We start from the raw sequence: 12,860 nt of genomic DNA on the forward strand, positions 1-12,860 counted from the left end.
CACGCTCATTTTTCCATAGAAATGCACAGAAACACTGCAAAAGTAGACTGGTTGCTGTCCGCTTCAATTTGCGTCCCGATAACAGCATAGACACTAGCGCCAGTTAAACCTCTAGTGTACATTGTAATAACTTTATGGATTATTGTCACTTGTGCCTAGATAAACAATATAAGAAATAGAAACTGCAAATTCTTTTGACATTAAAACGTTGCACTACACTTTTAAGGAAGGTATGATTTTATTCTTAAAAAAAGTAAAATGCCTGTCAAGTAGTTTTCGAACCAAGATAATCCATAACCCTTAACTGTCGCTCCCGGCGACCAGTGCGGCAGTGGTGTATGCCAGAGCCATATATTGGGAGAGTTTGGCCAGTGGGTGTGGCGATGAAGGCGCCGGAGAGGAGAAAGTAAATGAAAGGGAGGACAGCGCCGAAGGAGCGAGAGAGAAAGAAGGGAGCAGAGAGGAGACGACCGCCATTTTTTAGCAACGCTGTTGGAGACTGGTCGGAGAAGAGCACTGCTGAGGCTACGCGTCGTCTGCTACGGGCCGACTTCTTTTTCGCCAGAATAAAAGTTTGTGGCCATACGCCGAAAAATCTTCATTTATTAGCTTTTTGACCCAGCGAGGAATAACAGAATGTCCTTTTCTTGCCAGAGCCAGCGATATAAAAGGCAATAATCGAGATTTAGATGCCGATCCCACGCATTCCGCCGGGAGAATGATCGAACATGGCGGCCCTCCTAACTCAGGTAAGAGCAGCTGGGAGTTCACGCGCACGCGCTCATGCCTCTCGCTCTGCGCCGCGAGCTGATTGGCTCACTCGGGAGGAGAGCGTTACGGCGGCGAGATCTTAGACTGACAGAACTCTCCCCATATACTGCTCTGGTGCATGCATCATCAGTTTCACACGATATGACTGAAAGATGTGGTAACTTTGGATTTGAACGCTCTCTATTGCACAGTGTCTATGGAAAGTTCTGCAACTAAAGATTTGTAGTACTGTCGAGTTTTTAACGCCCTCCATCGTACAGCATCCATGAGAAGTTCCACAACTGAAGTCTTCTAGTAACGTTAAATGTCAAATTCTCTCTGTTAAACAGCATCTACAAAAAACTCCACAACTGAAGTCATTGAGTTTCGAACGCTATCCATTGTACAGCGTCCACAGGAAGTTTCGCAACTGAAGTTATCTGGTAATGATGTATTTGGTACCCTCCTCATGTAAGAGTCTAGGGGAAGCTTTGAAACTAAAGCGATCTATAGCAACGTTGGCAAGAGAGAGGGTGCAACCCAACAGACCTGGGTGGGTCTGCTCGGCGAGCGAGACCAGGCTGTGGGCCGAGGTCTGGCTCACGCCCAGAGTGCTGAGGGCCATGCTCCAGCGACGGTTGGCGTTCACACTACGAGGCTCCATCGGCGGGCGCTCCCGCGTGGACGTGCGCAGGCCGGCCTTGTGGGGCAGCAGCTGGTATGTCTCTCGCAGGAACGCCGTCACCTCCAGCAGCAGCTGGCACGCCGCCATCTTCAGGGCAAATGGGCACCCGCTGCCCGCCGGGTCGATGCTCGCTGCAAGCAGGTCATGTTTAAGACACCTCATTTTTTGTACGTACCAAGTTACCCCCAAAAGTAGCCTTTGAGTTGGTCAAACCGTAATCGAAAGACACAACAAAAACTCCCCAAACAGGTGTTATCAAAAATGGGGGGAAACCGACTAAACCACGAAAAATATAGGCCGGTTTAACCAATATCGGAGGAAACGGAAAACCCTTCCCAAAGTAACCTCCGAGCCGGTTTTGTCAGAATCTGATAAAACTGACAAACCCCAAAAGTAAACCCCTATTCGGTCTTGTCAAAATTATGAAAAGATGAAAAACCATGAAATTTTGTCAAAATGAGAAAAAAACGGAAAACTCTGATTAGAAGCTGTCCGTGCACAATAAAAGCACGAGCTTCATGGGAAGAAATTTTTACCTACGGTTTTATCTGTTGTTGACAAGAAACATCATCCCCCAACCACCCCATGAAATATCCACGAAGTATTCGAATCACCTATGTTCATTTGAAGGTTGGGGAACCTCAAGCCCCATCTTCTTATACGTAAGCACGATAAATGCCGATTTTTTTGTCCGACACCAAAGTCTGCTGCTGAAAAGCACCATATCTAGCTGTAGGAGGAAATAAACTCTACACCCCCCCCCCCCCCCCCCCCCCCCATTTAAAGAAAGCCAAACTCCAAAAACAGAAAACCCTTGAGAGCCATGTTTATCTTGGATCAGGAGAACCGCGGCACTGCATCCAACGATGTTGAGATGACACAAGATGAGCACAGAACGGGCTTCTCGAAAAATCACCCCAGTAGCCTTAACTCTCAACGGAAGATTCACCCCATACTTTAAAGAGTGCGCAAAACCCTGGCACTCTAAAAGAAGCCGAAAAAATAGGTGTCTGCACATAGAAAGGAAAGGTGGATATTACCTGGTCAAATATTAGTTAAATATTCGACTTACTGAGACAATGAGCCCCTTATATTATGTTCTCCGCCCATACACCTCACCTGTACAAACCGCATTATAATGTAGCTTTCACGGCTTTTTTTTTTAAACAAATCTGTAAAGCCTAAAAAAGAAATGAAAGCTGTTTACAACTAACTGAAACGCCAAATTAGAGTGCAGCTCTTGAGGAGGAGGAGGAGGGAAGGGTACTGAAGGGAGGGTATACCCCTTCTCCTCACCTCCTCATCCTACCTGCTACTCCCCGCCGAGCGGCGTCGCTGTCGCCGCCGGCATAACCGTGAGGTCACATGACCTTCGGGACGTCGCGTGACCCTCATGACCCCCTGAGGGGTCACGTGACCCCCCAAAGGGGTCCTGACGAACCCCTGAGGGGTCACGTGACTCCCCTCCAGGGAGTCACGCGACCCCCTTGAGGTCATGTGACCCCCTCAGGACCCCCTTCAGGGGGGTCACGTGACCCCTCGAGGGCGGTCATGAGGATGTTTCGGCACGGTGCCGAAACGTCATCACGCCGAAATGTCACCGCGATTACGCCGCGACGGTGCCGCCATTTACGGCGCAAACGGGCACCTAAGAGCTGCGCTCTGAAGTAACTCTTTGTATATGGGGGAGTACAGACTTGCCTGTGTATATGGAGGTATTCTAAAAGAAATATATTAATCCACGGTGCCGGATCTATTTGTAAGGTGCGGAGTCAATCTTCTCACAAAACTCTGTATTTACTTGAGTACTAGAAACACAACTCATGAACAAAAGCCTGCATGTCTATTTTTTGGTGTGGATTGCCAATCATCACACTGCATTCTTACTTCATGTGGACACACTTCACCGTGGCCAAAAGTAAGCACTTGCTTCTTGGTAGGCCACAATTCCTCCGCAAGTATGGTGGGCTAGTAGGTGAGGTGTGGCGATTGCCTGCTCCCAACGGCCGATGGCGGTCCCACACTTCAAGCTTTACATGTCACTATACCATGTTACCATCTGCAAGCTGGCAGCAACGCCACAATGGCACAAACCAGGTAATTCTTTACAAACTGGGTTATTCTTCAAAAGGAGCTAGACAAGAAATACAAAAGTCCGAGGACACCTAAGCGCTTCTATGAGTCGTGAATGCGAAAGCATGAATGTCATTCTTCCGCTCCCTTAGTTTGTTTGCGGCGTAGTGGCGTGGTCGGCCACATTTCGGCACTGCCGAGGTAGCGGCAGACGGTCGAGCGCACACTCTCGTGCAGTGGCTGCGCCGCGCTGAGCTCGGCCATGCAACCTCTGCAGAGTTTGCCCTAACGGGCTCTGGGGCCAGGCCCGCACCGCCGCACCTCGCCGAGCCGTTGCGTGCGCTGTGCCACCACGGAGGGGGCTTCTCTGGTGGCGGTTTTTGAAACTATACTGCACAAGAGCCAATGGGAGCCTCGTTCTTTGATGACTTGCGCCAGCCAATAGAAGCCTACCCATCAGAAATCGGCTTCCCTTCGCTCCCTTTGGAGAGGTGAATTTAGCTGTCGTTTTGCGTGGCTTTTTGCGCGGCTTCAAAGCTTGGAGGCTTCAGATGGCGGCTTCATTTCGCTTTATTGGAACAGGGAAATTTAGCAACCGTTTGGCGTCCCTTCAAAGCTGATGGCATTGGCTCGCTCTATGGGACAGTTAATGCTTTCGCATTAAAAACATAGAAGGGGTCAGTTCCAATTTTGCAGCTGAACTCTACAGAATGAGATAAAATGCTCGACCAGCCCATTTTTTTAGCACCTTCCTCTCCTCTTCTAGCCCTGGAGTGAAAGGTGGCACAGCTTCCTGCACACAGATGGTGCCACGCCCTCTAGGCTCGAATCGCGCCGCCCCGACTATAGCCGCAGCTCCCCCTTCTAGCCCACAGTACCAGGAGAAAAACCTGGCTAAGGCAAGAGGAGGGGGTAAAAAGAGGCCGGAGACGTAGCGTACCCTCGTCCAGAAAGTCTTCCTCCTCGTCCTCCATCCTGCACTGGCGACGCTTCTGTTCATCTGCAGCCAGGGCCGCCAGCTCCAGAGGGTCCAGCACCTCACTTTGGAGCATCTCCTCGAGCCTGGCCCCAATGGCCTGGACAACCGGAAGACAAGAAATCAACCAACCACCCCGAGTTCTTTTCTTCCGAGATGTGAGGTACCTCAATGCGACTAAAGACAAGTTCAAATTACCTGAATACTTTGCACGAAGCCAAATGATGCAGAATGTGCCATGTGTTTGTGTCGACCTGTTTGAATTTGTTTCACCTGCTTAGCCTGTTTTGCTTTTAAGGTTTGTGCCCCTATCGATCACATAGTCACATGACCACACAACGGGACTTCAGGCCAAGTCCCGTGATGGCAGTGTCACATGACACCTTGACATCACTGTGTCATGTGACATCAGCGTCGCATGACAGCTTGACATCACTGAGTCACACAACATCCCACGGCCTAATTTTGAAGAGAAAACCCAGGTTATCATGTTAACACAACAACTTCTCCCAATTCTCTTTGGAAAACAGCCTATAAAGGCATCCTGCTTTAACAGCTTTTGCAATTATTCCCCAGCATGAAGGCTACACTTTGCACGAGACAATGCTGTTGAACATGGGTACGACATTTCCATTTCTGCTCACGACTCGAAAACACAAGTACTCTACCGAACGTGTCTTTCTAGAGAGCCCCCCCCGCTCCTCACACGAGCACTAGCTTCGGCTGCTTTCCAAACTTCGTGGCATTGTGAAGATGTGCCTTGGTTCCCCTTTGCTTGCCGTCGGAGCAAGGGATCATTCAAATTGGTGTGCTTGTTAGGGATTACGGCCAGGGTACATGAAAAAAACTGGCAGAGGCAACTATGGAACACGTCATCTATGTCTTCTGTTCGCTCTTGCCATACGTAAGATGAGGATGGTAGTCAGTATGATCTCCATTTGAAAATGGACAAGAAATCGCCTCCTTAGGTCACAGATGGTCAGTGCTGTCTGTGCGACAAGGCCTAAAGCAGGGTGTAAGATAGGCAGGTGGGGAAACAACCACTGAAACCTGCTGCAGCAGTGTGACCAGATTGTGTTCTCCTGGTGGCTTCTGCTCGGCAAGTACCTCCAGTTTACAATAGATGGTGCCGCGGAATACGGAAGGCAATGGACTCGTGTTTGTATGGAACTCCGCAACAAAATGCACCCTGTCAGCGATATTCTTTAATTTAAATTACCATTCACTAAGTCCCGGCGAAATAAAATTACCGCACGTTTATCCATTGCCATTTTTCTGAACCTTAATGCACTTTTCAAGTCTCTTAAGTGTCTGGCAGCGTGAGGTTGTCTGCAAAACGTCTGACATGCTCTTTGCTATTCGTTTTGTTTGTTTTGCTCCCACAAGCACTAGGAGAAGATGAATTTGGTGGTAGCACACTAAATTGGCATTTCTCGTCGTGTTTCGGTGCCTGGATTCTCAAGATATGGGCCGCTACTGTTGTGTTCCAAACCGTCAAACGGGTTAAGGTGTGAAAAACAGAGCGGCGATATTTAACGCAGGCGACGTTGAGTTCGGGTGACTCTGTCGTGCTGGGTATACACTCCGTGCGGGAACTATAGGGGGCGCTTTGAAAAACGCGCGCAGCGCCGCTAGCGGAGGAGCTGGCGTTCGACTGTGAGGCGCGTTCAGCAGCCTGCGGCGCCTTTTCGCATGCCAAGCTGTGGCGGCGGAAGCGCACGGACGAAACATTTGCTTTTTGAGCCGATAAGTTGAGGGTGACGATGCATGAGTGCTGGGGCAGATGGGCATTTAGCTGTTCTCCACCTCTTATATATTGAGTTTAGTAATTAGGGGTAATTTCTCTAGTTGCGGCCGAAAAAGGAGTTGGAGTAATTTTCCGAAAAAGAAGACGGCCGCCACCTTAATTGCTCTGAGTGGGAAATTTATTTCGCTCGTCGCTGTAAACCTAGGACTGCTGGAACGATGATATTTGGAGGCGAGTGTTCACTAAGTTTGTGCACGAAGACTGCCAAGATTCTTTAAGACAGCAGGTGTGAAAGTTATGTTTCTATCGAATAAAGAAATAAACCTGTGCGGGATATCCAATATTGGACCCAAAATGTTGTGTTATAGCGGGCTGTGCAAAGTGCATATTTGGGCACACAGGTGCTTGGACTAGACAGTAACATGACACAGCACTTATTATACAAAAAAAGGTGGCATAGGGAAACCAGGAGAAAATTTGGTTTGGGCGGCGTAACTCAATGGGAACTGGTTTGGATCATGAAAAGGCTGCCAAGAGAATACCACTGGTCGGGGGAGGTGGAGACTTTAAAAGTAGGAAGGGACTAGTGGACTGTACTTCCAATTGAAACAACTTTAAGAAAGGTGGTTCCGAAGCCGAGAAAACAAAGTTGTCGGCCAACACACGGTTTGGCCGCCAAGGGCTTTTTGCGGTCAACTGTTGTGTAATAACCTGTTGTGCGAGGTGCTGATTTTCGGCGCACAGGTACTTTAACATGAGCGTCACTTGGCACAACACTTATTATAACAAAAAGAGTTGGCACAGCGAAACCAGGTGGAAATTTAGTTTGGGCGGCGTAACTAAACGGGAACTGGCTTTGACCGTCAAAGGCTGTCAGATAATACCACTCATCGTGGGAGGTGCATACCTTACAGGTAGGAAGGGACCAGTGGACGGTACTTCCAGTTCGAACCACTTTGCGATAGGTGGCTCTAAAGCCGAGAAAAAAAAAATGTTGTCTACAGAACTCGGGGTATCAACGTTTCCACAAGAAAGAAAGTACACCACATAAACTTCCATACTCAAACGTCGATTCTCCAGTGATTCCGAGTTTCATTGTTGTTTTCTTTAGATTTATATTCGTCACTTTTTTTACCTTTCGAATCTTTCTTCATGATGTACAGATTGCGTGCCATACTTCTCCGGAAATATCATCGACACGTACGATGGCGACGAAACTTCTTTGGAGGGCATTCCTCCAACGAAATTGGCACTGCATACCTGCGAGTGTGGGTTTGTCCCATCGGCGCTGACTCATGTAGGCGTTACTGGCACGAAAACAAACGCAGAGCGCAAAGCGGCAGTGTAGAATAAATCAGCCGTGCCGACACAGTGGCAGACATGATCGGGAGACCAAATTTCTCACGTCGTACGGCACGGCTCCATCGTTGTCGCTGTCCCACAAAACATCGGCGAGGTGAAAAACTGTGAAACTTTGTCTCCACGAGATACGACGCATAACTATTGAAGCACTTAATGACGCAGCACATACAGCACTTCATACTGTGAACCCAGCGCTACCGCACCACTCCGACTTCAATGCGTACCAACGTACGCCGGAGTGGTTTCGGTTTCGTTTTCTCTGTGGTTCTCGCTGCCTACCTTCGGTACCGGCCGCGCGGCGGCGCGCCAGTCGCGTCGCACGGAGTGTATAGTGTGACTGGAGTGTGGTGCAACGGTATACCGCTGGCTTCAAATCACGTCGAACTAGAACTGACCTCGCTTGCACGTAAACAGCGGAAACTTATACGCTAGACCACTCAACACATCTGCTGTCGGAGTGGAATCGACGCCGGCTGAGGCCATTCACAACACGCCTCGGCCGACTTCTCGGCTCGCCTTCATTTTGTTGCGCTGCGCTCCCCCTCGATTATTTTACCTGGTAAGCTAAAACTACGGGCAAAACGGAGCCTATATATTAAACACATTATTAGTTTACTCAATTAAACTTGCGTGGTTCACGCGCAGTTTACAAAATAAATTACCAGTGGGTCGCGTTGCCTGTAAACTTAAGGGGGATATTTTGTCGTTTCTTCTTTGCATGGCACCATCTATGCAGAGTGCTACGACGAACCTTCCCGAAGCAGGGCACATCGTCGGGTGGCCTAATCGGCCCTCGTTAACCTGCCTGCCCGTCTTACACCCTGGCCCAAAGCAACACGCAGTACGTTCAGGGTACGGTGCCTGCAGCGCGTCTTCGACTGGCGTGTTCGGTGTCCCATCCAGCCCGTAAATCAAGAGGGGTCCCGAAGAGGCAACAAATGACGTCACAAAAGCCGGCCTGTCGTGTTGCCAGATGTCACGATCCTGGTGGTTAGTACGATCAAAAAAAAAGCGTGAGGGAACAGGACTGCCTTGGCATCCCAACTCCAGGCTGCCGAAGCTTGCATCAACTGCCAAGCTGGAGAGCGATTCGAGGGACCACTTTCTAGGATGCGGTATGCAGCCAGCCGAAGAGGCACTCCGGGCACCGCCGGGGCGCTTTGAGGAGGGGCTCACCTCCGCCCACTGGAAGAAGAGCTTTCCCGCGGCCCTCTGCAGGATGTGGGTGCGATGCATGCCCGACGGGGTGCCCCGGTTGGCCAGGGGCCCCGAGGGGCGGAACACCGGCAGGTTCAGCTTCATCCAGGTGGGCCACTGGCCGCGGTTGCACCGGTGCACGAAGTGGGCGCACTCCAGGTACAGCGCTGCCCGGGACACCACGGGAGCCTTCTGCAAGACGACGGAGGGAGGCCAGATGGTGCGCACGCCGTCAGAGGGCACTTCGGTTTCTTCGAACTTGCACGTTTTTAGTCGCATTATTAGTGCATAATTTTTTAATTTTTTATGTGGCCTCGATGACGTCACAGTGTCACGTGCCACGTCACAGTGTCTTGTGACACTGGGATGTGATCGGAAAGACACCATAAATCAGCAGCATTGCGGAGCTATCACCTAACTGTCGAAGCAACCTTTTGTGTGTGTGCATTGTATGTGCCTTGTGTATATGTGCACGCCTGCCCTGTATAAATCTGTGTGTGTGTTGTGTATAAATGTGTGTGCACGAGCTTGAGTGTGTGTGTATGTGTGCCTGTCCATTTTCCCCATGTCCAACTTACAGCACCGCCTGGTCGATGTCAGGGGCGGTGCAACAAGTACGTGGGCGCAACGCCTTTCCCTGCTCACCCAGATACCGAGCAGCGCTATGCAATACGAAGTGCAATAAATTACAATTACAGTAAAACCTCGTTATAACAAAGTTGAAGGAGCGGTCGTAATTATTTCGTTATAACCATTAGTTCGTTATAGCCAGTGTCCATTTCTTCCCACTATTAGCAAGCAAGGGGAATTATGATTGCTTTGTTATATCCCATTTTGTTATAACGAGGTTTTACTGTACAATTGCATTTACCGTATTTACTCAAATATAAGTCAACCGCAAGTATAGGTTGATGCCTTTATATTAAACTCGTAGAATATAAAAAAAAAGAAAATTTGAATATAGGTGGCTCTGGCCCACGATAGGTGGCTCTGGCCCACGATTGTAGGTCGACCGTTAGTTTTTTACATTTCCGAAAAAAAAAGGTTGACTTATATTCAAATAAATACGGTAGACCTTTCCAAAAATAGCTTTCCGGCCGACGCCATTTTGCTAAAATCATGCTAAAATGAAGCGATTCTCGCGACCCCTATCAGCCACAAGTTTCTGCCACCCTCCTCTCCTGGGCCGTGCAAACCTGCTCATCACGGCTCACCACCTGCATTTTGCATCTTGATCTTGCTGGCTTCGGAAGTTTTTACTATATCTGCCATTTTCAGACTGTTTCCTCTTCGCGCTATCTTCCAAAGTGACAACCAGGGCTTGTATCCTGAATGCCTTCCGTTCAAAGATTTCTGCTCGGCCTTCGCGGGAGACAAACGCGGAGAAGAAAGTCAAACGACCCAGGACACGGGCCTTTCAACATTCTTCGAGGATTACCTTGTCTAAAATAATCACGGGAGCCTTCTCGGTTTTTGCCAAAAACAGCTAATCGGGTTGTGGAGGGGAACGAAACAGACGTGTTCATTCCTTTGCTTTGGTGCTGTGAAAAAACTAAGCTCTCTCCAAAATGACCCAAAACAAGTCAAAATTCTGTCCCACCATCGTAAAATGACTGTCGTTGACACTGTTGATTGGATGTGTTGTGTTATTTGAAATCTTTCTCAAATCAACCTCGTTGAAATTATGCAGCACCGTGGGGTACGTACAATATGTTGTTTGAAGGCTGAGACTTGTTTATTGAATTTCATGTTGTGAGCGGGGAACACCCAAGTCTTTCAGCTATCCAGTGGGGTCAAATATTTTCAACAGCTAAGAACTTCGTAGACTGACGCGGCCGCCTGTTTGGCGATGTGAAAAATCCGCGTAAATTGAAATAAATATTCCAGTTGTATTTGTTCTGAAGCATACGCACTCACCAAAAAAAAACTTTCAGCCTTTCCATTCTAGTGAAGAAGGAAGACCAGCGAAGCTGTACATGGTGGGAATGATGTAATGGCAGGCCGCAAGTCGGCAAGCAGTGGAAAGGCTCAAAAGGTTGACGCCATCTTTGAGCAACGGCTGCAACCAGACAACTAACAAGCCAGTTGTTTGGTTGCCGCCGTCGCTTATAGATGGCGGTAGCTGTTCAGAGTTCTTTGTCATCATTTGTTTGCTGACGGACATGATCCTGGGAAAACCAGCCCTTCACAGCTCCGATGTAAAAATAGCCTACATTTGTTTGGCTTTGTTCCCCAAGATGGTACAATATTTTTTCAAGGGCCTCAAGAAAGAACATTCGCCATACAACATAAAAGAGCAGCTATTTAACCGCTAGCTAGCAGTGTCCGAGATTGCCTCTATGCCGGCTGCTCACTAACGAGAAAACCTGGCAACGTCGAGCAACAATGACGTGAACTTTTAAAGTCAGGGATGGGCACTCATAGTCACATCACTCAAGACTGCAGCTGTAAAGGTGTATGGGTCCTCTGTGATGCCGTATATCACCAGGTCATGTGACATCACGTGATCTGGTGATGTCACGTGACATTGGCGTGACTCCACAATGTCATGTGACACTGTGACACTACGAAGTGACATTGTGAATTCATTTGACATAGCGACATGCTTGACACCATAATGCCATGTGACACTGTGATGCTACGACGTGACATTGTGAAGTCACTTGACATTGTGACATGCTTGACACTACGATGCCATGGGACAGTGTGACGCTACGACGTGACATTGTGAAGTCACTTGACATTGTGACATGCTTGACACAACAATGCTATGGGACAGTGTGATGCTACGACGTGACATTGTCAAGTCACTTGACATTGTGACATGCTTGACACCACGATGCCATGGGACAGTGACGCTACGACGTGACATTGCGAGGTCACTTGACATTGTGACATGCTTGACACCACGACGCCATGGGACAGTGTGAAGCTACGACGTGACATTGTGAGGTCACTTGACATTGTGACATGCTTGACACCACAATGCCATGTGACACTGTGATGCTACGACATGACATTGTGAAGTCACTTGACATTGTGACATGCTTGACACCACGATGCCATGGGACAGTGACGCTATGACGTGACATTGCGAGGTCACTTGGCATTGTGACATGCTTGACACCACGATGCCATGGGACAGTGTGACGCTACGACATGACATTGTGAAGTCACTTGACATAGTGACATGCTTGACACCACAATGCTATGTGACACGGTGATGCTACGACGTGACATTGTGAAGTCACTTGACATTTTGACATGCTTGACACCACGATGCCATGGGACAGTGTGACGCTACGACGTGACATTGTGACATGCTTGACACCACAATGCCATGTGACACTGTGATGCTACGACATGACATTGTGAAGTCACTTGACATTGTGACATGCTTGACGCCACGATGCCATGGGACAGTATGACGCTATGACGTGACATTGTGAAGTCACTTGACATTGTGACATGCTTGACACCACAATGCCATGTGACACTGTGACGCTACGACGTGACATTGTGAAGTCACTTGACATTGTGACATGCTTGACACCACAATGCTATGGGACAGAGATGCTACGACGTGACATTGTGAAGTGACTTGACATGGTGACATGCTTGTCACCACGATGCAATGGGACAGTGACGCTACGACGTGACATTGCGAGGTCACTTGACATTGTGACATGCTTGACACCACGATGCCATGGGACAGTGTGAAGCTACGACGTGACATTGTGAGGTCACTTGACATTGTGACATGCTTGACACCACAATGCCATGTGACACTGTGACGCTACGACGTGACATTGTGAAGTCACTTGACATTGTGACATGCTTGGCACCACGATGCCATGGGACAGTGTGACGCTACGACGTGACATTGTGAAGTCACTTGACATTGTGACATGCTTGACACCACAATGCCATGGGACAGTGTGACGCTACAACGTGACATTGTGAAGTCACTTGACATTGTGACATGGTTGACAGCACAATGCCATGTGACACTGTGACGCTACGACATGACATTGTGAGGTCACTTGACATTGTGACATGCTTGACACCAC

The 12,860-nt window shown here is 48.8% G+C and overlaps 1 protein-coding gene across 1 annotated transcript in view; it reads right to left on the reverse strand.

Moving 5' to 3' along the window:
• Positions 1-12,860, reverse strand: part of LOC8030520 (protein unc-80 homolog) — a 231,893-nt gene that overhangs the window by 106,178 nt on the left and 112,855 nt on the right. Inside the window, exons 22-24 of the mRNA XM_042293095.1 lie at positions 8,770-8,982; positions 4,449-4,584; positions 1,300-1,566 (exon numbers count right to left, since the gene is read on the reverse strand). Coding sequence (XP_042149029.1) covers positions 1,300-1,566; positions 4,449-4,584; positions 8,770-8,982 — 616 coding nt within the window. The remainder of the gene's footprint in view (positions 1-1,299; positions 1,567-4,448; positions 4,585-8,769; positions 8,983-12,860) is intronic.

Source organism: Ixodes scapularis, unplaced genomic scaffold, assembly GCF_016920785.2.
Source record: "Ixodes scapularis isolate PalLabHiFi unplaced genomic scaffold, ASM1692078v2 PGA_scaffold44__24_contigs__length_19508400, whole genome shotgun sequence".
Classification (NCBI taxonomy): Eukaryota; Metazoa; Arthropoda; class Arachnida; order Ixodida; family Ixodidae; genus Ixodes; species Ixodes scapularis.